This window comes from Passer domesticus, chromosome 5 (assembly GCF_036417665.1).
Source record: "Passer domesticus isolate bPasDom1 chromosome 5, bPasDom1.hap1, whole genome shotgun sequence".
Classification (NCBI taxonomy): domain Eukaryota; kingdom Metazoa; phylum Chordata; class Aves; order Passeriformes; family Passeridae; genus Passer; species Passer domesticus.
Genome location: NC_087478.1, coordinates 2,518,130 through 2,543,460, shown reverse-complemented (window position 1 = coordinate 2,543,460; position 25,331 = coordinate 2,518,130). Strand labels below are relative to the sequence as shown.

Sequence of the window (25,331 nt, the reverse complement as noted above, 5' to 3'; positions counted from 1 at the left end):
TTCTCTAAGTTTCCCAGGCTCAGCCTGGGAGAAATTATCTCTGTTCTTTCTTGGACTGAACTAAGAATCCCCACACACTCCCACCCCACCCTGTCTGCACTTCTGAAGCTACTTTTTGGTCAAGACAAGGTGACATGGGACCACATTCAAACAGCCCAGTTAAACATCTCTCTTGCTCCCCTTGAGGGTGGGCAGTGTCCCCCCCTGCCTGCCAAAGACAAGGTCGTTGTTTGTCCACCCTTGTCAATGCCAAGAACAGGCAGCTCCTGCTGGCCATGCCAAGGACCACCCACCACCAGTGGTAGAGCAGCAGCACAACTCCCCTGGTGACACCCCATGAGGTCCCATGGGCCCAAGAGGTGCTCCAGACACAGCCCTGGTACAGAACGATGACAACAGGTACCCACCAGCACGTGGTGAGGACCACAAAACCAGAGACAACCAGCTACACACAAGCAGGACCAGCACCCAGGAGAGATCTGCTCCAGGAAAAGCCCAGGGGACCACAAGGACATTGCCCAACTCACAGAACTACATGAAACAAGGTAGGGGAAAAAAGGACTAGGAAACAGCTAGGAAGGACTTTTTTGTTTGGTTGGTTTTTGGCAGGTTTTTTTGTTTGTTTGTTGGTTTTTTTGGGTTTTTTAATGCTTTTACTACCTAAGCTGACTCTCACAAGCACTAGGAATCTCAGCCAGGCTACAAGGTAGAGCAGGCTGAGCTGTTCTTTCTGTTGTCTAAGGAGACAGGAGGAGGGTGAGGAAAAGCCACATGCACCACAGCCATTTACCTTGGAAATATTAGCAAAGAGAAAACTTTGAGAAAGTGACAAACGGGTCTTCTTTTTAAGCATGAAAAGTGAAGGGAAGAAGAAGGGAGTGGGGAATCAGGTGACTGTTCAAAAGTGCAGTTTGGATCACAAAGCAAGCAAAAGGAAAAGAAATCATCACACCAGGGAGTCCCACAACCCCAGTCAGCTCAGCCCCACAGGCAGGAAGACTCTGAGGGCCCACCCAGGTGTCCCCTGGATGGGGGTCAAGACCCCAACAGTGAGGGCTGATGCAGTGAACCTCCCACTGCCAACCCAGGACCATGATGCCAGTTGTGACAGAGGCATCTTCCACCTCCCCAGCCCCTTACAGGTGGTGACAGTGAAGGACAAACCAGTGTGCAAGACAGCAGAGCTAACAACAGGGTGAATGTCACCAAGCCTTGGGTTTGGCATGTCCTCATGGGTCCCACAAAGGCAGCCTTTAAGTCCCACTCTAGGAGGGGAGACAGGCTCCCAGCAGCTGGAGATTTTAATCTTGCTGCTGCCAGCCTACACCTGGCATGGGTAACCACCACTGCCTGCTCCAACAAAATCTGCAACAAAATCTGCATCTCCCAAACTCAACAACAGTGTGTTTCCAGTGTCCCAGCCAGCAGAAAGGCATGCAGTGCCTTTTGTACCAATACAGGTGTGGAAAGGGTGGAGGGAAGGATGGACAAAAACTAAAATGCTTTCAGAGCAACCCAAGAGGATCAGGTTTCATCAGGGGCTTTCGTGGCCATGAGCAGCAGGGGGAGGATCACAGGCATGCAGGCCATGCTGAGCAACTCAATCTCTACACTCTGTGATCCCACCTAACCCATCCACCAGCAAAGCCAAGTGCAACAGTCCTAACTTCCCTTTTCTCAAAAACACTTATTCTAAAAGGGGAAGAAATATGAGATTCAACAGCTGCTACAGGCAAGCAGGGCTGAGCTTTGGCCTGGCCATGCTAGAGCAGATCCCTCCATCTTCAGCCCACAAAACAACCTGAGCCAGGAATGCTCACAGGCTGATTTGAACTGACCCTCAGAGAGCAAAACACTGCCTGGACACTACCCAGTATCAGCTCTGCCCCAAAGTCTTCCCAGTCTTTGAGAAGACCTCTGAGCATATAACAACTGCTGCTCTCAACTCAGTGTGGCATTAACTAAGTCCAAAGGCTTTGAATTTATCCAGGAGCTGTCCTGTTCCTGTTACCTGGGGATATAACAGCCCTCAGCCAAACTGCCAGAGCCTTGATTATTCATAATTAGTGCTTCAAATGCTCAAGATGTTTTGCTTTCTTAAGAGAGCTAGAGAAGGACAATTTCCATTCACTCTGCCCACAACACCTAGGCTGACTGTTCCCAAAAATCCAAGTTTGCAGAACTGCAGATGGCTGGTCCCAGGATCATGCAGCTCCACAAAACATATTCCTGAGAAGGTCAGAAGCTTCTCAGGTACCTCTCTGGTGCCATCACTCACAGACACAACTCAGAGCCCTCAGGAAGGACAGAGCACCCAGGTCTCTCACCTACAGTACAACATGCTATCACAGAGGAGACAGCTCCAGGAAACCCCAACAGCATTGCCCACAGGCATCATCAGAGTAAAAGTCATAATTTGCTTAATCTCACAACAAAATTGGGACATTCCATCCAGCTAGGACACAAACAAGGACCCACAGCTTCCTGTTTACCTTTCCTAAACAAATCCCCCCCCAAACCAGCAAAATATTAACTCCAAGAAATCCACACCCCGTCTGGATTTTGCAACAACAGAACAACCCAGCAGGACGGCAAGAGACATGGAAAAAATGATTGGAAGAGGGAATAAGAGGCAAGAAGGTACTTACAGGCATGCCTTCCCTAGTAAAGGCTGCAGAGAGACAGAGAGAACAGAGAGAGGTGTCAGTAACTCCGTGCCACAGTGGGCAGAGGACAGTGGACAGCAGCAAGGGGCACTGGGCAGCCAGAGCTGGCAAAAGGTTTCTTGTGAGGCTCAACCAGCCCAAGCAGAGCCCTGGGAGCTGACACAGACCCAGCTGTCCTGGCAGGCTCATGCAAAGCAGCAAACCAAGCTGAGCAGTGGTGGAGCATGGAGCCATTCCTGTTCTGCCTGGGATCTGGGCAAGGAGGGGGACATCACACCAACACAACAGGGAGAGGGCTGGGCAAGACAGCGAGATCCAACAGGCAGCTGGTGGGAAGGGCAGCATGGCAAAGGCTCCTATAGATTATATAGGACTCCTTAGTGAGCTTAGGAGAGGGGTTTGTGCCTGGGAAAGTGAGCAGCAAGCAAGGCCTCTCTTCCTACATCCCTTCATGGGTGGGTGACAGAGGAGAGGACACATGAGCACCATGGCAGCTACACACAGGCTTTCACCCAGGTTCACCACACCAAGAGCCTTCTACTCAATTTTGGTCCATTTTGCCTACAGCTCCAGGATGAAGGAGACCCTTCCAGCCAAAGATGAGTCTTGGCAGCAGCTCCTCCTTCAGAGAAGCACAAGAGCATTTGATTTACTGGCCATGCCCAGGTCTACAACAGAGCCAAGAGCACCCAGAGGGAAGGCATGAGCCCTTTGTTCCTGCTCACTCCAGGGAGGAGACCCCTCAGGAGGTTGATGCTGGATGGTGAAGGCACTAAATGAACGCAGTCTAGAGCTTGGTGGAAGTTGATGAAGCTCTCAAAACCCAAGAGAGGATCAACAGTGACCCAAGGCAGGGAGGGACAGCAGCCGTGGGAGGAAGATGCATCTCAGACAGCAGCACAGGTTACAACAAGTGCAAGCAGCTCCTCAGCTTCAGGAGTGACAGGAGGACAACAAACAATAAAACAAGAACAACAACCAAAAAAAAAAAAAAAGGAAAGAAAAAAAAAAAAAGAAGAGTTCAACTAACTTGTCCCGGCATCTGCGTGGGCACTTCCTGAGGAACACAGCCTGGCAGGGCAGAAGAAACAGCCACATGCTCCTCAAAGCTGTTGATGCGAGGTTTTTTGGTGGGCTCTGGGCTTGCTAGAGGGGTAACGCTATTACGTCTCATGAGCGGGTTAGGTCCCTTCTTTGCTTCCTAAATTAAAGTGAGACAAAGAAAATAAAAGTAAATATAAAAAAATAAAGCAAAATAAAGAAAAAGGAAGAAGGCGACAGTTATAAAGGAAAAAAAAAAAAGAAGCAAGTTGCTTTGGTTTTCATTTTTGTCTTAAAGTGGCCTCTGCTTTTCCCCACAGTCACTGTCCATGAGCAAAGGATGCATTGAAAGTCTCGGCACCAAAAAAAAACCAAAAAAAACCAAAAAAAACCCAAAAAAACCCTGATGCAAAATGCTTAAGAGCACAGAAGGCAGGAGGAGGAAAAAAACTGGCTCTGCACTCAGACATAGGACAGATTTTCTCCTCATCCGAGTCTCAGCTGACAAAAAAAAAAAAGGGACTACAGGTAGCTGAACACACCCAGCAGCAATCAAGCCATGACTGTGCAGGACACAGAGGTGCCCATCGGTCTCCTCCTCAAAGCTGGTCCCTCCACCCAGAGAGAGGAGCAAGAAGAGGGAAGATGAGCCAGCCTAGGCTGATCAGGAAGATTTGGGACACGGGAGCAGAGCAGCCAGCGAGGGTCAGCACCACGCCAAGCTCCAAGGGAAGCAAGGAGGGATGGAGGCAAAGCTGAGCAGGGGCACCCAGGTCTCACCCTGTCCTACCCAAGGCCTTACTGCCATCCCCAGAGAGGTGGCAGAGCAGAGCATCAGTGACCCCATGCAGGGGAAGGACTGGCTTCCCCCCACAGCTGCAGGGAGGGACAGGCAGCTCAGGTGCTGCCACCTGACAGGGGAAGCAAAGGAAAGGAGATGTGGGCCAAAATGGGACAGCCCCAACTGTTCAGCATCACTTTGGGCTCCACCACCACTAAGCACAAGTTGGAAATGTCCCAGCATCTTGGGACATGGGTGCTGCCAGGGTCCCTGGGGCTCACTCTGGGTGGCTGCCCAGCCCTGACACTGAGTTGGCAGCCTCCTGTCCTGGCCTCTGAGCTCCAGTGGAGCTCTTGGCAGATAGATTCCTGTAGGGTTGGGTCTTTCTCCACAGGAGGAGTCTCCTCCACAGAGCACCCCCAGCCCCGCACTGCCACCTCCCACCCTGCAGAATGACAGATAGCCACAGGCATCCCAGGAAAAAGACCCTCAGAGGCAGATGGAGGGCAAGCATTGAGCCCAGGCTCTGCCAGCCAACTGGGAGACCTGGGAGAAGTCACCTTCTCCATCCACAGCTCCACTCCCTGCTCAGGTGAGCACATGACCATGCGGGTGAAAGTCAGAGACCAGGGAGGAGTTTTCCCTGGGCAAACACACTGGGAAGCAGGAACATGCAACAGTCCTTTTCCCTTGGAAAACCCTCAACTGGCCATGACTTTGCAGAGCAAGAACACACCTGATGCTCCCAGTTTTCCAGCAGCACTTCCAAGCACCCAGCTGTGCAATCTCCCCACACCCCATTTGGCAGTTCCCACTGCCAGGTGATCACAGGGGACAGCAGGGGGACACCAAAGGACAGCTCCAGGGAAAAGCAACACTCACCTCTGGCCGGTCTCTGTGGGTGTTGACTGCTTCAATGTTCAGTGAGATGGATTCCACCCGGCAACCTGCAGAAAGGAGCACAAAGAGACAGATCAGCAAGCCCAGCAGGCACAGGATGTTCCCAGGTGCCCCACCACAGATCCCTGCTTTTCTCCCACACAGCCTGGATTCAGGAGGAGGTACAAGTCAACCCCCCTGGTATGTTTGGGTTGGTCTCACTCACCATAGGCTACCGGGGTTAGCTTCAACACTGTGTGCAGGGGACACTTCAGGTAGGGCATTTCATCTGCAGAGAGAGCAAAGCAGGAGGGTTATCCCACCTCCCCTCCACAGGCAGGCTCAGACACCTTCACCCCACACCGAAATGATGCACGCTCCAGGATGTGAACACCCCAGAGCTGCATCCATCATCCCTCCCCCAGCAGGGCCAATCCTCTTCCCAGAGCCAGGGAGCTCACCTGCACTCTTGTCCAGGAAATAGGCCAGGAGACAGCGCATGACAGCCTGGTGGCAGATGACAAGAACGTTCTCTTGCCTCTCCAGCTCCATGATGACTGGCTCCAGGCGCTGCACCAGGTCTTGGTAGGACTGGGAAGGAAGGGAAGGGAGATGAGGCATGGAATCAGTTCAACGAGCTGCCCAAAAAAAACAGTCCTTGTCTTGGTACACCCTCCTGATTTCGTGCCTCTCAGCAAACCAACAAACTGCTAAAAACAAATAAATCCTCATCCTCAGGCTACTCTGGAACTCCTAATTCTTCTGTCACAGAAGGAGCCATTCACATCTCAGTCAATCACAGCTCAGGCCTGGAGAATTAATTAAGGTAAGCAACAAGGGCTTTGAAGATGGAGCCTCTCCATCACACTGATATTTGATTTGGTACAGGATATCAAAGTTCTGAGAAGTCTGGAGCAACCTGAGAAACCCTAGGGTTTTGAAAGGCCGCATAAAAACCATGACAGGCAGTCAGAAGGAGCCCCAGACACCCAGAGTTTGTGTCTGATATCCCCACATATTCTTCTATTAGATACAGGGTCATGAGGATGTCTCCAAAGATTTTCCTGAAATGTCCATGGGCATGACTTTTAATTTGGGGATAATTAGCAATTCACAGCCTAAAGTATCATCTAGAATTGATGTCAATTCCCACCTCATTGTGTCATACCCTGAAAGCAGACTGCCAGAAACAGAGATATTACCATCAACCCTTAGGGAATGATACTGAGAACAAGGTGAAAATTGCTTTTTTTGGAAATGAAAGAAAATTAGGGCAGCACAAAACTGTGAGCAGATATAACTATGGAGGTTGGACTAGAAACCTCCAGAGACCTTTCCATGCTAATTTGTTATAAAGTCAGTGGGACTGTTTGTTAAATGACATTTCTCAGTGAGATCTTCATATGCCAAGATTTCACAAGAGCTCAAGGTAGAGGAAAACACGAGCCCTGCTCTTTTAATTCTAGTTTCTTGGAGCTCCCACTGCTCCTCTGCTCAAGAGTAGAAGACAGAATGAGGGGAAAAAAGGCCACATTTAAAGTAAAAGTCCTGCAGACCTACCTCCCCAGAAGGATAACGGTAGTAATATTTATCCTGGTCACGCAGAGCAAATTCCTCTGGATGTTGCTCCCTGATTTCTTCATAGGTCATTTCTTCACACACACCCTGCCAGGGCAGGACAAGCACGAGGTCACTGGACATGCAAGTCAAACAGCATCACCACAGCCACCAGACAAAACCTCACTTTCTCTTGTCAAGTAACACCCAGCCCCATCCAGCTGCACAGATACTCACAGCATCGATTTCATTGAGTGCCTTCCACTGCTCATAGGGCAGCTGGAGAGCTTCTGCTGTTTGGATTGTCCTCTTTAGCTGGCTGGTCCAAATTTTGAGGTCCTTCAGGTTCTGCTCTTCCACGAATTTGTTCAGTGCCACTGCAAACTGTGGGACATAGAAAAAAGAGGTTGATTCCTGGTCCACAGCTTCCCAGTTGGCCTTCTTCCCTACTTCCCAGTAAGTGTTGCCTTCCATAGGCAGAAAGATCAGCCTCCTGCCCTGATGGGAAGGGCAGCCACACATTCACTGATCCCCAAAAGCTACAGATGGACCCTCAGCAGCTCAGCTGTCATCAAACATGCATTTGTGATCAATGAGTAATGCAATGATTGGCTATCACAATTAACAGACAAATATCATGTATATAGGTTAAGAAAAGTCTTTCAGATTTATAGTTATGTTTTACCCCCTCACATGGTTATTAAGGGACATCTGGGAGGGCCAGCTTGTCACTATGGTGACATCTGACCTCCAATCAGGATTTGAGGAAGAGAGCTCCACCACTGGACAGCAAAGAAGGGGTTGATGGACAGGACTTTGGGAGGGGTTAAAGGGTTAAAAAGGGAAAACCTCCATTGTATGGGGGAGAAAGCATAAGGCAGGGATAATCCTTTGCTCCTGTGCCATAACCTTTCTTCTCTATTTAGTCTTCTGTTGTATTTTTGATAAGGTTTAACAAACCTTTCTAAACTATGAAAAGCAAGTAACCATTCCTCACACATTTAACCCAAGGCACAGCATCTACTACAGCCACAGGGGCACATTTTCCTCCTCCCTCACCTTCTTGCCCCTGTTGGAGAGGCCAGAGTCACCCCCAATCCTCCCCTTGAGGTTGAACTCGCTCTCCCCATGCCGGCAGAGGTAAATGGTGCGGGGCTGGACGTGGATGTTCATCAGGTAATAAACAATCCTGCTCTGGATGTGGTCCTGAACCCTGTTGACCAGGAACCGCCGGCCCACGTCGATGACTTTGATGAGAGAAAGCTCCCTGGGGACAGAGAGAGACGTCATTCTCCAAAGCAGCCCTGTGAGTTTATCTCTGTCCATGTAATCACCCAGCTCAAAGGATTTCCTGCAGGCTATTTTCAGCTGGGAGCCAACAGGTACTGGGGATTCATGGAGAGCTGAAGAGCAGCAGTGTGATCGCCACCCCTCCTCTTGCAGCAGTAAAGAGGATTAAACAGGACCAGCAGGGAACATGCTCCTCCCCAGGACAGGGATCAGCAGGACTGGGACAATCCACGCAGGGCACACACAAGTGTTTGTGAGCAGTGGAGGGGCTGGGAGGTGCCTGCAGAGTCAGGCAGGACAGCAAAGCTCTTCCAAGGCACACAACCACCAGGCACAAGCCACAAGGCTTGCTCAATGCTGTGGTGAGCCAAGCAGTCCCTTCCTTTAACTGGGACAATGAAAAAAAGCACCTCAACCACTCCAACTCAAGTGCTTTCCCAAAGCCTTTGTATTTAGACCTGCAGAACAAGATTGAAAACAGCTCATCTGAGCCCAGAAGAGCCTGGGAAGGCATCAGTGCCCATTTCCCTGGCATAGGGCCTGGGGAAACCAGCTTTTCCTATGAAAGGCCTAAATTCAAGGTGAGGCCTGGCCATAAATCATTCTAGCACAGTCAGGCATTTGAAGACAAAGTGAAACACAGCTCCACCCTTCACTGCTCTTCTCTGGGGAGAGGGCAGGTGCTCAAGGCAGCTCAGAAGTCAAGGTCTTTTACCTGTCATAGTCATCAGGGTCGAGGGGCTGGTAGCTGGCCTGGTAACAATTGATCCTCTTCATGAAATCCTCCATGGCATCAGTGGAATTACAGTCCCGGTAATCTGGGCTGGACAGTTTGACTTCCTGCAACAGAAAAAAAAAAAAAAATATGCCACAAGGAAAAGTTAGGAAGCTCTCCAAGCCAGACAATGCTAATCTGGAATTTCAAAGTCCTGCCAAGATTCAGTGATTAGTTGAAAGGAAGTGATGAGTACTTTATTGCCATCACTCATCACAGGGCAGAAAAGAAGCAAATTAGACCCAAAACCAAGCACCAGGTGGGACAGTTTGGTATCAACCATTGCCTGATTAGTACAGACAGTCCACTCCCATTCTCCCAGAAGTTGGACTAGCACTTCACCACCCAACAGCAGGAAAACTGAGCTTCCTAATAGCTACAAAAAGCCCCATCAGGTTCAAATTCAAGCTGAGAGAGGGAAGTACATGAACTTAGATAAGATGCTTATCCTAGCTCAGCAGCAAGACAGTATGATAGCAACATTCAACCCCTTTCTGTGCATTATTTGCTGCAAGCTGTTGGGCTGAAAGACATTAGAAACAGGCAGTGTGAATATCCAGAACCCTCATAGACTAAGTCCTGGCTGAACTAAACTAATAGGCTGCTTTTCCTAAAGATTTGTGTCTGAAAAGCAGCACTACACATTGGTAACTTCACAAGCAGTCCTGAAACCAACAGGATAACACAGTGGATCAATACATGTGGCAGCATCCCAGGCCTGGGGTGCATTTTCCACACTGATCCCAGCACTAAGAGCACCATTCATTGCAGTTCCCTGTGGAGCAAAATCCCATGCTCAGCTAGGAGCAGATTTTCTCACCCTTCAAGCATTAGTTTCCAAATAAAGGGATTAAAATCCTCCAAAAAAATCCAGTTTGAGGGAAAAAAAAAGTAGCAAGCTGAGCATTTTTGTTGTAGAAAAGGCTGTATGCAACCTCCCAAAAAGTTGGTCACTGGGATAACAGCTCCCAGCAGGAGCAAAAGACACTCTTCAGCCCCTGGCTGGCAGCACAATTTGCCTCCAGTGAAGCCATGCTGGCTGTCACCAACCACCTTTTTATCTTCCATGTGCCTCAGCAGAGTTTCCAGGATGATCTGCTCTATTATCTTCCCAAACACTGATGTGAGACTGCACCTGTAGTCCCCCAGTTCTGTCAGGGTTTTGTTTTTCCCAACCCAGTTCCTGGTTGCTCAGACAATCTCTGTATTCCTCCCAGGCTGCCTGTCCTTGCCTCCATCCTCTCTGTAGGCTTCCCTTTCAGTGTTTTGAGATTGTCCAGGAGCTCCTTGTTCATCCTGGCATTTCTGATGGCTGCTCCTTTGCTGGGAATGCATCACAGCTGAACTTGGAGAAGATGATCCTTGAACACGAACCAATTTTCTTGGGTCCCTCTTCCCTCCTGGGTTTTTTTATCCCACAGTGCTCCAGGCCAAAATCTGCTCTCCTGACATCTCACTTCACAGCTACTGCAGCACAGGCTGCCCTGGAGCTTCATATTCCTCACCAGCACCTCCTTGTTGGTGACAAGAGGTGCAACACAGAGCAAACAAGGAGAGGTGCTGTCACTTGGAGAAGTCACCAACATGTTCCAGGAACCTCCTAGACTGGCTGTGCCATGCTGAGCTGTCCCTCCAGCAGATATCAGGGTGGATGAAGCCCACCATGAAGACCAGAGTTTGTGAAGGTGATGCCATTCCTACCTCTCTATGGAGGGAAAGTAAAAGCAGGACATTTCCACCAGTTCCACACTTACCATAACGTTGGTGGCAACTACGTTGGGGTCATTGCAGACAGATTCAATGAAGAACACCTGTGAAGCAAAGCAGAGCTCAGCTGAAAGCCACCAATGAGGTTTGTAACATTCAGCCAGCTCCTTGCTCAACCCAGCCTCCTCCCTGCTTGACCAGAGCTCTCCCTCTGCCCCACTCCCATCCTTTCCTTCCCCATGGCTCAGTACAGGGAATGAAGGAAGAGTTTCATATTTTTAATCAAACCCAGTGTTGAAATCTCCCTCACACAGGAGCAGCATGAGGATAACACATGACTGAAAGAAGATACACCAACTCTACACTACAGCAGGCTTCACAATGCAGGCATGAGTCCCATGGTACCAACCTTGAACCCGTTCTCTTTGGCAAAGTTTAGGATCATCCCTCTCCTCTCCCGCGTGGTATTGGTGGCATCAAAAACCTTTAAAAGCAAAACATCTCAATTAGCACCACAAAGGCCTGGTTTCCCAGAGAGCCCCTCCTCAGAGAAGGGACTGCAGAGGACCTTTGGGGTCAGCACAGCTGCCAAACCCCAGAGCACATCTGGAGCTCACCGCAATCTGCCCGGCCTCCTCGGTCAGGTACAGCTTCACATCCCTCAGGGCAGCCATGGCACATTGCCTGCAAAAGAGGGGACAGACGTGTGGCCCTGCTGTCCTCTGGGTGTGGTGGTCACCCTGAAGTCACCAATCCTGTACAGATTCAGTTTTGAGCTCTCAGAATCCCCCTTGAGCAGGCAGGGGAAATTCAGAGCCCAACGCTGAATTTCAAGTCCAGGGGAAATTCAGAGCCCGACTTCTCTGTTCATCACCCCCAAACTGGATAACTCTGCTCCCAGCCAAAGGCTTCACCACCACGTGGGGTCAGGGTGCCCACACTCACCTCCTGACTTTCATGGCTTCCTCGTTGTCAGGACGGAAGAAGTCGTAGGAGCTGTAATGCTTCACGGCCTCGCGGCGATACTCCCCAACGTTGAAAACTAGGGAGGAAAAGGGAAAAAACAAACCATCAAAATGAGAGGCATGACTCAATTATGTACCTTCTGCAGTTAAAGCAAGCTGGGGCCACACAGTTACATCCTCAGGGCATCCCTTGGTCTTCAAAGTGAAGGAGAAGCTGGGGTGCAGCAGAATATGAAAACACAGATATTTATATTTGACCTGTGGGATCTTGGAAATGTCCCCCACTACCTCCCCACCTCCCAAAGCACTGATCTAGAGGGATTCCTGAGGATCAGACCTCCTGCCTTCCCCTGGCAGCCAGTGCAAGCCTTACCTTTTGTGGGGACCCCGATCCAGTTGAGGTAGCGAGTCAGCTTCTTGGAGATGTAGGTCTTGCCACGGGCTGGGAGGCCAACCATGACTATCACAGTGGGGGAATTGGCAAGCTGAGGCCCACAGGCTGCAAGGAAAAAGAACAGGAGCTGTTAGTTCTCCAGCTCGTCCTGCACTGACCCAACAAGGCACTTGTTTTTATCTGGACTCCTGCCAAGTCCTTCAGCAGCTGGAGGAAACATGAAAGCCACAGCATGAACATCCTGATGGGTCAAAGTAGGCAAGGAGCCAGCAGCTGGCCCAGGCTCTCTCTGGAGAGCCTCTGTGCCTCAGTTGCCTCACTTGCAACCAAAAAAAAAAATTAAAAAAAAATTAACATCAAGGCAAGCACAACTTCACATTCCAATGGCTTGGCAATTCCATGAAAAGCTCAAGGATAGCCAAGGACTTCAGACCCCTCTCTGCAGCAGTGCCTGTGCTGAAATACCAGGTCTGGTCCAGATTTTCACTCACAGAGAGCATCTCCCAAAATCTTTGACTAAATTTCTAGCTGCCACACAACCAGCTAACTGGATTTTCTAAAGACAAACAAGGCAAGAGAACCACAGAACCAGCAGCATTTAAAAGCAGGTATCCAAGTGATTTATCCCTTTTTTTCCTCACAACCCAAGCTGGGTTGTTGGGATTTTTTTTGTTTTGTTTGTTGTGGTGAAGAGGGTCCATGCCAAACAGCTGGAAAGAAAACCCAGAGGCAGCATTTGCAGGACAGATGGGACCCTGCAGGGGATTTCTCACCCACTCTTCCATCCACCCGGTGAGCACAGAGACCTCATAGGAAAGGAATGCAGGGAGTGAGTGGCTGGTGGCAGAGCCATAAAACCCAGCTTAATTATGGCCTGGGTGGAGAGCTCTGCCTGCCTGTCACAGCTGCCTGGAGGTGGGACCAGGGGATGCCAGGGGCTCCCTGGGATGGACACAGGGCTGGGGTAGGTTTTTGTCAGCCTGGATCTGGAAAGGACAAACTGAGAGGTACCCACAGAACATGTAAAGCACCTTCCCCATCCGAGAAAATAAATCCAGCAGCTGGAGGAACCAAATTAAGGCCACAAGGAAGATTTATGGCACTGGTACCTAGATGGCAGAGATAAGCCACCCATCATCTTCCTAAGTTTCTCAGCAAAGCAAACTCAGCAGGCAAGAAATTAAAAACTACCTAAAATGTAGTTTCTTTTTTTTTTTTTTTTTTTTGTTTCATTCCCCAGGCAGGAGCTGCCCTCACTCACTCCCTTTGTGCAACCTGCCCCCTGCCCAGTGCTGAATTTCTAAACCCCAGGGCAGCTCCCAAAGATTTTGGCAGCAAGTGCCAATTTTCTGTGCTGGGGCACAAGGGAGCTGTGCAACATACCCAGAAAAATACTTCCCCCTGCCCAACAATCTCACATCCTTAGCCAAGCTATGGGTGCAAGTCTGTTTTACACAAAACCCACACACTTATCAGATAAAGGGAGGAGGAAGGAATAATACCTGAATAAGGAAACTTCCTTTCCCTACCTGCCAGTGGACAAAGGATCTCAAAGAGCAGAGCCAAGAGGATTTGGGGCCATTAAAAAGCACTCCAAGAGCAAAGGGACAATGCTGGGTACTGTTCATGTCCCTGTGGCTCCAGACAGCTGTGACAGCCCCGGGGCTGGCACTGTGTAGGCATGCACGTGTCACCTCCAAAGGCTGCTGCAAGAGTTAAAACACCCCTAATTCAGGATTTTTGCTGCCCTTGCACAATGGAACAGCACCTGGGAAGCACCTCCCAAAACACCCATGGCATCAGTGAGCAACTTTCCATCGGGAATCTGAGCCCAGACCAAAAGTCTCCGGGAAACTTTGCATCAGGGATGAAACAGAACCCAGTGTTTTGCTCCCAGTCTTTCACAAAGCCCTCATTCATCATTTCTTTTCACCGCTGCTGGGAAGCTATCAGGGATTTCAATACATATTCATTACTCCTTATCGACATCTAGCCAGGTAAGTCAAGGGCAGGGATGACTTTCAGGCTCAGTTAGAGGGTATTTAAAAGGAGCTTATCACTTTTGCTATTTGCCAGAAAGTCAGTTTCACCAGTGGGTAAAAGAAAGAGAAGAAAAAAGAAAGAACGAACAAAAAAACACCCAGCCCAAAAGGGAAGGAAATTTGCTTCTATAAAAAGTCGGATAAAACAGCCACCTCGCCACTTCAGGCATTTTCACCGTCTCCTCCTAAGTATTCCCCAAAACCTCCCACGAGCCCAGACAGCACATTCCGTCAGTCCTATTCCCCTTTTCCCAGCTCCTTCCCGCTGCAATCCCAACACCTCCACCGACCCTGCCCTCGCAGCGCTGTGACCGCTGCCGGAACGCGCACATCCCCGCCTGTGTCCCGCACCCACCGAGCCGGAGGGACGGGAAAAAGCAGCGACAGGCTGGAGAGGGGCAGCGCAGCCCCTTCCCTGCCGGAGCATCCCCCTCCCCTCGCCCGGCTCTGCCCAGCCAGCGCCTCCGACGGCTCGGCTTTCCCAGCCCCTACGTGAGAGACGTGCGGCGTGACAGCAATTTAATGGATCGCCGTGGAAAGGGCAGCTGAAGGGATGCCTGCAGCCTGCCCCGGACCAGCGGGCACACAGTCGGACTGGTTGTTTCACACCCGGGGCAGCGTCCGTGCAGAGGATGCTCGCAGGGATGCGCCCGCTCCCTCCAGGCATCGCGCTGGAAGTGGTCTCCGTTATTCCTCCCTCCCTTCCCTCCCTTCTTTGCAGCCCTCGCCTTTTGTTGCTGCTGAGGAATTAATAGCGCCTCGCGTTTAAAATACCTCGAGTTAAAAAGGAGCTAGCTAAAAAAAGCCTAAAAACCCCCTGCTCGCATTGCACAGCGTGGCTTGCTCCCACCCCAAGAAAATATAATTACAAGCCACGTTACGTTATTAATAAGCCCCTCGGTGCCTTAATATATCAAATATGTTCGTTTTTTCCGCTTCCCAAAAGGGAGCTCTCTCTGAGAAGCCAGCCGAACGAAGTGGCAAAAAAACCACTGCATGCACAAGGGATTTCTTTCAGAGGTGCCAGCCCTTGAGGAAAACCCAGCCACAGAGACACACGTGCAAAGCATTAAGCCGGGAGACGTTTTACACCACCAGGGGCAAGCAAAGCCCCTCGGCTACCCAGATGTGCAGCCTGTTGCTGAAATCCATTTCCTCGGCAGGCTGCGCATCCCAACATCTGCTCCGGGCTGCCTGACCCACAGCCACGGGCAACAGCACCTGGCAAGATCACAGAATATCTAATATTTAAAAAATATTATTATTATTTACAAGGGGAAACTTTCCAGCCAAGGTAAATAAACATCGGAAGCGACTTTAAGCGCCTGATGAAGGCAAGCATCGGAAAGACTGATTCACCCACGCCAAGCCACTTCCATCCCTCGCCAGGCTGCGAGTGCCACCCCCTCCATCCCGGCTCCGCACATTCCTGGGAGTCGCACAACAGGCAGGTTGTCAGCGTAGCTGGTGGGTGACTTAAAGGGCTCCTTCCTGAGCTTTCGGATCGGATCAAGATTCAAAATTTGGTTTATAGCAACACCGGGACGACCCAAGCATTTTTATATTCCGAGCTTCAGAGGCAAGGGGAAAGCACTGCAGAAGTTCCAGCACTAATTTCTGCCTTCCCCTCCACCTGCCTCCTCATCCCCTCAGGGTTAAATAGTAAACTGCAAACAGCTGGTGTCTGGTTGGGATTTTTTTTTTTTCCCCTAAATACATCGCCCTAATCCTCCTTCCTCCGTCCCAAAAAAAAAAAAAAAAAAAAGATTTGGACAGGATTTGGAGTAACCTGGTCCAGTGGAAGATATCCTGTCACATGGCAGGAGGGTTGTGGAACGAGATTATCTTTACGGTCCCTTCCAACCCGAACCATTCATGCTCCTGCCATTGATAAATCCCGTGAAAATCCCAGCTGAGCTGGCACCCCGGGCTGCGAGGCGAACAACCCGCTCCCTTCCCTTTTAATCCCGGGGCTGGAGTGGAAACGGGGCCACGCGTGTGCCGGCAGCTCCCCGCATCCTGCGGGGCCATGTGACAGCCGGCTGCACCTCCCTGCCCTGCCGGGACTGAGTCACGGGATGCGGGCAGCGCCGGGATGCGGGGGATCCGCCGGGATGCAGGGGGGATGCTGCAGGGATGCTGCAAAGAGCCCCGCCGCGGTGCACGGAGAAAGAGGAGAGCTCCCCATCCCATCCCTCCACGCCGATCCCCATCCCTCCGGGATGCTGCCGTGCCCGTACTCACAGCGGCGAGGCAGCGCCGGGCGGTTGTCATTGGGAAGCCAGATCTTCTGGATGCGGCTTTGCGTCAGCTCCATGGGCATTTTTAAAACAAAGGTCTTTTTGCGCTCCGCGTCCACCTTGATGCGTTTGAGGGAGGGAGGAGGAGAAATAAAAAAAAGGGAGGGGGAAGGAGGTGGGGGAAATGTATGATAAAAAAATAAAATAAAAAGGGTTTTTGTTGCAGCCGGTGGTTTGGGCGAGCGGCTGCGGCGCTTTCGGATGCTGCTGCGAGCCTCGTGAAGGTTTTACGGCAGGAGGGGGAGGAGGAAGAGGAGGGCCGGGTCTGCAGGGCACAAAGCCGGGCAGAAATGGCCCCAGCGCAGCCGCTGCGCGCTGAGAGGGAGCGAGGGCGAGCCCCACTGGAAAAAAAAAAATATATCTGGGGTGAAAAAAAAAAAACCCAGATAGTAAAAAAAAAAAGAAAAAATTAAAAAAAATCTTTCTTTTAAAATTGGAAAAAAATACAATAAAAAGAGAAGAAAGGCAGGAGAATCTCCACGCGAGGCAGCCGGGGAAGGAGCAGGGCTGCTGCTCCGGCCGGCTCCGCTCACGATGTGCCGGCAGCCGCCGGGCCGCCTATTTCTATCCGCACAGGCCGGGACCGCCCCCGGGGCGGGGCGGAACGGGGCTCCGGAGGAGGAGGAGGAGGATGGGAAGGAGGAGGAGGAGGATGAGGATGAAGGCGGGGATGGCGGCGCGGCCGCTGCTGCCGCCTGCCGGCCGCGCCCCGCGCTGCAGCGCGGACAAAGGACGCGCTTTGTTCCGCGGGGGGAAGGCGACACCGACCCCGCCCCCACAGCGGGAATTTGGGGCGAGCAGGGGACCCCCCCGGACTGAAATATGTGTGGATAAATAAATGCTCTATTTCACTCCTCGCGTCTTTTCAATCAGCGAGGGAAAATGGTGTAAAATGGTGTAAAATGATGTAAAATGATGCAAAATTATGGAAATTGAATTAATTAAAAAAAAAAGAAAATGAAAACTCGACAATAAATGACTTTTTTAAAAAATGCTTTAAAAATAAAAAAGGAGTAAAAGATGTAAAGAGAAAAAAATTAAAAATAATTAAGAAAATATTAATATTAAAAATAATTAAGAAAAAATAGGGAATAGAGGAGAAAATAAGAAGGGGGTGAAGGAAATCAACTAAAAAAAATTTGAGAATAAAGTTGAACAAAATAAAAAATAAAAATTAACTAGAGACAAATAAAATTAAAACAAATTTTTAAAATAAAATAGAAGGGGAAAAAAAGAGAGAAATGAACCCTAAGTACAACATGGGTGGGACGGGGGGGGCTCCGCCGGCGCGCCCCTTGCGGGTTCGGTCCGGGGGGCCGGGGGATGCCGGGGGTCCCGGGGGGCCGGGGGATGCCGGCCCGGCTCTCCTGCACGTCGCTCACGTCGCACATGCGGTGCCGCGCCGCCTCCCCCGGAGGGGATGCCCGGGATGCGGCGGCTCCGCCTCCGCCCGCGGCCACCGCGGCTGCTCCGCCCCGCTCCGCGCCCGGGCGGGGCCGGGGCCTCCCCGCGTCCCTCCGCCGGCAGCGCACCGGGGGCGGCCGCGGCGCTGGGGATGCTCAAACGGGCGCATAATGCTGATTTTTAATCAATATTTTAAAAAATTATTATTATTTTAATTTAATAATCCCGTTTCGTTATTTATCATTTAATGTTTTCATTAAATTATTGTAATTTTTAAATTATTTTTTCATTTTTTAAAAATTATTTTTTCATTTGACTGATAATTTAATTGTTCTTAATTGTCACGTTCGTATACAATAAATATAATCATCATCATCATCATATAATCATCATCATCATCTTAATTATTATTATTTTATTTGCATTCTTTTATTAGTTTATTAAACATCTTAATCCACTCGCCAGGTTCCTGCAAGTTATGTTTCCACTCTAAATTAGGCTGCAAACTGCACCCCAGCAATGCTGACGCCCCCACACAGCTTCTGCTTGCAGCACGGAGGGGTTGGGACCACCCTGGAAATTCCTCTGACGTGCCCAAATCCCAAACACGCAGGTGCTCAAACCCCCTTGTCCCCCAGCGCTGATGGGGATGATCCCACCTCGCATGGAGGGGTTTCTTTGGAATGATTCTGGGAATTTGCTACAGCAGGGAAATGTGGGAATGTGTCACGGGTGGGAAGAGCTGTAGAGGTGGGAGCATCTGCTTTGATGGTGCTTGATACAGCAAAATTCACTTCAAAATTTAAAGCCTGATAAGGAGCATCTTGGATACCTAAAATGTTCAATAATCTTTTTTTTACTTAGGGCATTTTCCTTCTCTGGAAGCAAAGGCTTGTATTTTTATAACGCATTTAGAAGGAAGATATTTCTGGCTAATTCCTTACATGGAGCCAAGATGAAGTAAAAAGTGCACAATCTTTCCCTCTCCTACACAGGGAAAAAATATTCACAGGCAAAAAGAAAAAAAAAAAAAAAGAAATTTTAAGAAAAGCTACTATGAGGGAGCTGGAAAAGAACCAGAGATTTGGGATGTGGGAAGGAAGATGGGAGAGAGCTGTGAGTGCTCCAGTTGGCAAGGATGGGACAGGAGTCAGGCACAACTGCCCTCCCTGGACCACTCTGCACAAAATCCCCAAATCCTTTTCACATGTAGGGCAACAGAAAGTCGGTTCCCAGCTGAAGCATGAGTCAGAAGGAGGACAAAAATTCACATGATTTCACAGGACAAGGAACTCGGGCATCATCCCCCTTCCCCCAGCAGCTCTCTCCCCTCTCCGTGGCTCTTTCCCACCTCACAAATCACCACCCCCACGACATGAAAAGGAGCCCGAAAGTGAAACCCTGCCTGAATTAAAATCACAGTCGCTTCAAATTAGATCCACCTAGTGACTCTTGGCTTAGAAACTCCTAAATAACTGGAGCGGAAAGCTTCAACTCCTAAATAAGTGGCCTGGATTTCAAAGGCACCAGCACCCAGCTGCTCCGAGGGAGGTCAGCTGGAAGAAGCACTGCTATTTTTAAGGCACTTGCACCCCGGGGAGAGGGCAGGGAGCAGGATGGCACTAGGTGCACTCAGAGGATTATTTTTCTCCCTCCTAAATCGTGCTGTGCAAAATCCCAGCTTCCTAAAAATAGCACCTGGACTGGTAAATAAAATGCTGCTCGCAGCTGCTGCGATAAGAAGCCCAAAGGAGTGCTTAGCTCAGCGATTTTTCAGGAAATCAAGTCACTGCTGCAGCCTGAATGCTGTCAGGAAGATGTGTCAGCTCCTTGGGAGGCAGCACAGGCACGGGGTGACATGGGACAGGCAGTGATCCTCACTGTGGGACAGAGGGTGGAGGGAGGAATCAACCAGCCAGTGTAGGCTGGAGGTCCTGCCATGCATACCCCAGTCAGATATTTAATAAATGAGAAGATATTTAATAAATGGCAGATATTTAATAAATGAGCAGGGACAGGGGTATAAATGTAATGCCAGGGTTTGAAATGTGAAAGTCCCAGTGGTAGATGGGAAAAAAATTGACCTTGAGTGTCCAAGGGATGAATGCAGCAGGTCCAGAGAGGTGGGAGAGGGAAGTACAAAAAGGGAAAGTCTGGGAGAGAAGGGGGAAAACTCCATTTCTGTGAGAATGGGATACCCATCTCTTATGGGGTTTACAGTCTTCAAACTTCTCCGAAACACCAAAACTAAAACCTCTCAATTCCCCCTTTTGCTCCACTGCTGCTCCAACATCTAACTCACCTAGCAACCCATCCTGAACAGTGGCATTAGGCTCTGGATGCATCCCAAAATAACAGCTCCAGACTTCATTCTCCATCCCCTTTGGAAGAACCTACTGGTCACCAGCCAGCCTTTCCTGACATCACCCCCCAGCATCAAAATGCCAGCACCAACTCTGACTAAGCCATGATTCACCCTCCTCTTTGAATGTCTTTTTATTTTATTATTTATTTATTTGATTCCCTCTAAAGGAAACTTGGACGGGAAGGACCAGTCACGTTCTTGCCTACATTCAGTGCAACACGCATCCTCTCCTTTCGGGGGGGGGGGGGATGCCTGGTGGGATCCGAGTCACACATCCAGGAATTCTTTGCATGGTTAGAATTTGGAGGGGGGTGGCTGGGAGCTGTGTGTACATCTCCGTGTAGATGCAGCCACACATTGTGCTCCATTCATGCCAGGGCAGCATCATCTGCAGCACTTTCCAGTGTGGCCTTGGTTTACCAGCCTGGAATGTGGGCACAAAGTTCGGAATCACTGCCAGGTTTGGGTTTAAAGGGATTTTTCAAGATCATCCAATCCCACCCCCTGCCATGGGCAGGGACACCTTCCACCATCCCAGGCTGCTCCAAGCCCTGTCCAACCTGGCCTTGAACATTTCCAGGGATCCAGGGGCAGCCACAGCTTCTCTGGGCAGCCTGTGCCAGGGCCTCACCACACCCACACAAGAGAATTTCTCCCTAACATCCCATCTAAATCTACTCTCATCCAGTTTAAAGCCTTTCCAAAATGCTCCCTACCCCGGGAGGGTGGTTGCAAAAGTCCGGCAGCAGCTGCCCAGACTCTTATTAGTGCGTTAATGACATTTTCTTGCAACTGAAAAATTTATTCCTCTGGGCTGAGCAAGGGGAATTTATATGTTTTTCAGGGGGAAAAAAACCCCAAACAAACAGCAAAATAAACAAACAGCAGCAACAACAACAAAAAATCGCTAAATTTTTCACTTACAAAAATAATTTTAAATAGTGGGATACTGGAGAAGCCAAGAAAATTGTCTGCAACATTTTTTTCGGGGAATTAGATGCTTTCAGAAAGGTCAGGAAGGAAATCAAGTGGTTGACCGACCCCTCCCCTTGCCAGCTGGATGCTGAGTAGTTTTCGCCGCTGATGGCGCTTTCTTTGGAAGGACTTGAAAAAAAAGCTGCTACGGGTCAGCCTCGTGGCAGGGGAGGTGATAAACGTCTGATTTTTATCAGGCTGATAAAAATGTTTGGATTTGGAGAGGCAGCTGGAGTTCACGGTCCTTTGCGCCTGCAGTTTTCAATTGCCTCCCTCGCCCCTCGCAGGTATTTCAGTTACAGGAATAAACAAACAAGGAGCGAAGTGTGAACTGTACCTGTGTGACCGCTCCCTCATCCTGATGCTCGGGAGGGACACCAAGAGCTCCTGCATCTGTCCCTGTCATGGATCGGGGTTTTTCTGCCATGGAAAAGAGTTTTTTATTTCCCCTCCTCTAAACAAGCTGTGTTTTACTTCCTCATTTCTCTCCTCTCACCCGCCTGTTCTTGCAGTCTCACACTGCCTTTCCTCCTCCCGCCGCAAAGGGGAACAGAAGCCAAGCCAAACCATCTCTTCACGGTATTATTTGCAGGGATATTCCTGCAGGGATTAAGGGATGTTGCTCAGCACAGGGGTTTACCCTGAAATCAGGGCAGAGCTCCTGGTCCCTCTGCAGCAGTGAGGTGTGCAGGATGCAGGATGCAGGATGCAGGCAGGGAACGCCGTGTGCCCCAGAGCTCTCCCTCCTTTCACCCACACGCGTGCTCCTGGCTGCGAACAAGCCGTGCACTTTTCAGCCTGTTGCACCCTCTAATTGCACCTGATGTGCTCATGAAACTCCTTCCTCGGCCGGCTGTGAGAAAATCCGATCATTGCTGACAGCAGCCGGGCGCTGGAACAACACCGGAGCAAGACCTGGGCTTGCCACAGGCCTGCCTGTGGGTGCAGCTTTGCCTAAAAATAGCCACAAGCAGAGAAAGGGGGGGAATTCAACGCGGTTCAGCTTCTGGCATTGAGAAAGCAGGGCTGAGCCCCAGAAGGGGAAATCCCCACAAAGGCACAGGGCATTGCTCAACCCGCGCTATCAGCCCCTGTCAAACGCTGCACCCAGGGCTGACCTGGCTTTCCTGGCAGCCAAGGGACAGGAGAAGCCAGGAAGGGGCTGCAGAAATGCAGAATTCAGCCTCATTCAGCTGAGAGCAGGTTGGGGACCTGCTGCTTTAGCTCAGCCCTCTGCTCTGAGCTCCCTGTACCACGCTCTGAACCACGCAGGAACTCTTTCAAGTAAACTCTTCCTTGAAGTCAACACTCTGCAAAGTTGTCTGTTTAATTTCTTTTAATTTATAACTCTTCAGGCAGGAGGACAAGGGTTCAAACCTTATTTTCTTTTGAGTGTTGGATTTGTGCCCTAACTTAGGGGTGTTTGGTTATAATTGGCCGAGTTAAAGGGTAGCAGAAAGGGAAATGGGAGTTGTAAATGCATGCCTGGCTTTGATGAATATGGGCAAGAAGGAAGGATGAGAGCCTGGATTGAATCTCAATTCATCAAATTAAAAGCAAAATCACTCAAGGTTTCCTCCACTGGCCTCAGAGAGGTGGGTACCTCCTATGTGGCTTGGATGATCCTTGGGAAGACTCAAGACCAAAATCTTAATCTTAAGACCAAAAATGAGGAGGTGTACAATGGGTGTGCATTGGCCAGGGCTGATGACCCCAAAGCAGCCTTCCAGATGGAGGTTCATATTTAAGAAAGGAGGTTTATTTGTAATTTTTAAAAATAATTATATCCTACAGTTCTCAAAAAATATAATTTGGAGATAACATTCTGAAGTTGCAAACATCCATTAAAGCAGGAACATTCCTCAAAGCTGGCAGGTCTGCTCAGGAACTGGTCCAGGAGGATTGAGCAATGTCCTGTGAAAGTTCCTGACTGTACAAGACTAGTGCAAAACAAAACTCACCCCATAAACGGGCTAAACCATACAGATAATTGACTCCATAGGTGGCAAAGAGGGTAGATTTAGGGTAGATATTATAAATAAATTATTTACTGTGAGGGTGGTGAGGCCCTGGCACAGGTTGCCCAAAGAAGTTGTGGTTGCCCCATGCCTGGAAGCATCCAAGGTTGGACAGGGCTTGAAGCAACCTATTTTTGTGGAAGGTGTCCCTGCTACAGCAGGGGTTGGAGCTGGATGATCTTAAAGGTCACTTCCAACCCAGGCCATTCTGTGATTCTAGGAAACACGGGTTTCTAAAAGTAGTTAGAGGGTAATTAAATGGCAAGAAGTCAGGATATCCCTGTCCCAGGAATTTAATACTGGTTCTTCTTGAAACAAAACCTGGCTGCAGAAGTTCAGGCTTGGTCCTAATAGCAAGGGCCAAAGAGTGCAGATCAGTCAGAGAGCCACAATTCAGGTTTTGGCACTGTTAGAGCTTCTGAAAAGACAATATTCACATTAGCCTGACACTGGGTTGAGCCTTCTACTCCCAGGTACTTTTAGTTACATGAAAGAAACACTTCCCTGTTTGCACTGTTATTTTAAGGTGTGAATTTCCCCCGCTGAAAATCGTGGGATTGCTTTAGGGTGTAAATCCACAGGATGTTGAACTTGACTTTAGGTTACCTCATCCCTAATCAGGAGGCCACAACCACCCGCGACAAGGCACTGTTCCAGCAGAAAAAATCCTGCTGCTCTGAGAGGAAAGTGTGTTTACAGGGCTGCTCTGTCCCCGCTGCCAGATCAGATGTTCCCTGTCCTGCTGCTGCCAGCAGAACTTGGCATGTGTTACCACAGTGCCTTCTCCGGGAAAATCAGCAGAATTACAGCTCGCACCTGAACCAGACCTAATTTAGGACTTTATTGGTTTAACCCGGGCTGGGAGCTCAGCCCCACACGCTCAGTCCCCCCCAGTAGGATGGGGGAGAGAAATGGAAGGTAAAAGTGAGAAAACTCATGGGTTGAGGTACAAACAGTTTAATGGGTAAAGCAAGAGCCACGTGCACAAGCAAAGCAAATCAAGGAATTAATTCCCCACTTCCCACAGGTTTGCAGTGACACCCAGGAAAGCAGGGTTCCATCACAAGTGGTGGCTTGGGAAGGCAAACACCATCACCCCTTTCCTAAACACAACAAAACCGAATATTTTATGGAATATTTTTAGTCAGTTTGGGGTCAGTTGTCCTTGCTCTGTCCCCTCCCAACTCCTTGTGCCCCTCCAGCCTCCTCACTGGTGAGGTTAGGGGAGAAAGCCTTGACTCTATGCGAGCCCTGTTCAGCAAAAACAAAACCATCTCTGTGTTATCAACACTGTTTTGGCCACAAGTCAGAATCACAGGGCAGCTACTCTGCTGCCCCAGAGCAGCTGCTCTGAAGCAAATCAACCTGTCCCAGCCCAAACCAGCACAGTGCTGCAAAGCAACGCAGCATTTTGGAGATCTGATGGGAAGAACAAAGAACTCCAACCCTCCTGTATGCGTAGATTTGTTATGAATAAAAAGTTATCTATTTTTTTTTAAGGCTGCAGAGTTAAAACAAGTTAGTCCAGTGCTGTTAAGTTAGCTTCATTGTTAAGAGTTCTTCTTCAATTACCTGTTAATGGTTGGTGATTAACCATTGTCCCCCTGATGCTTGCCAGGGAGGGACACCCCTGCAGGTACCAGGAGAATGGGAGTGGCATCAGAGCTAGTATGCAGATGAGAAACGCATTGCCCCAATTTTTGAAGTTTTCCAGGAAAACCTCTAAAAAAACTGCGAGCCAACATAGAACTGAGTGACCTAAGTGATGTCTAAGGATGGGAGCGTAGTCCAGTGCCTGCTTGGATCCTTTTTGCTTCTCACCCTAACCTAAAAGATGTTAACTAGAGAGACGACCCGGGGTGTTAGACAAAAAGGTGGAATCTCCTAATCTCTCATGAGGACAGAATCCCCAGCTCTGCCTGCAGACCAGGGGACAAAGCTGCATCATCCTCCTCCTCCGTGCCACTCCTGGGAGCAGCGGCAGCGTGGGCACGACCCGTCGATTTCTCCCCACCTGAGCTGATTCTTTTTAATAAAGGCATTAAAAAGGAGAAAGATCTCCTGCCCATTTATTTCAGATTGTTATAGGACTTCTTTTCACGGAGGTGCCCAGTGGCTGAAGTTGATTGTGTTCATTGAAGAGCTTCATTCCCAGCCCGGTGATGCAGGTGG

The 25,331-nt window shown here is 49.7% G+C and overlaps 1 protein-coding gene across 12 annotated transcripts in view; it reads right to left on the bottom strand.

The window, feature by feature from the left end:
* The window catches only part of PFKFB3 (6-phosphofructo-2-kinase/fructose-2,6-biphosphatase 3), a 41,061-nt gene that overhangs the window by 3,329 nt on the left and 12,401 nt on the right, over window positions 1-25,331 (bottom strand). The window contains exons 1-17 of one of the 12 annotated variants that reach the window (XM_064421699.1): window positions 16,851-16,934; window positions 16,342-16,456; window positions 12,035-12,160; window positions 11,642-11,738; window positions 11,314-11,380; window positions 11,106-11,180; window positions 10,744-10,800; window positions 8,930-9,054; window positions 7,984-8,191; window positions 7,162-7,308; window positions 6,928-7,032; window positions 5,829-5,958; window positions 5,594-5,656; window positions 5,371-5,435; window positions 3,697-3,867; window positions 2,649-2,671; window positions 791-841 (exon numbers count right to left, since the gene is read on the bottom strand). In XM_064421699.1, the coding sequence (XP_064277769.1) occupies window positions 791-841; window positions 2,649-2,671; window positions 3,697-3,867; window positions 5,371-5,435; window positions 5,594-5,656; window positions 5,829-5,958; window positions 6,928-7,032; window positions 7,162-7,308; window positions 7,984-8,191; window positions 8,930-9,054; window positions 10,744-10,800; window positions 11,106-11,180; window positions 11,314-11,380; window positions 11,642-11,738; window positions 12,035-12,160; window positions 16,342-16,420 (1,589 nt within the window). In that variant the 5' untranslated portion in view covers window positions 16,421-16,456; window positions 16,851-16,934. Of the gene's footprint in view, window positions 1-790; window positions 842-2,648; window positions 2,672-3,696; window positions 3,868-5,370; window positions 5,436-5,593; window positions 5,657-5,828; window positions 5,959-6,927; window positions 7,033-7,161; window positions 7,309-7,983; window positions 8,192-8,929; window positions 9,055-10,743; window positions 10,801-11,105; window positions 11,181-11,313; window positions 11,381-11,641; window positions 11,739-12,034; window positions 12,161-16,341; window positions 16,813-16,850; window positions 16,935-25,331 lie in introns of those variants that run through there. The other 11 variants (XM_064421707.1, XM_064421704.1, XM_064421700.1 and 8 more) reach the window with 11 other exon arrangements.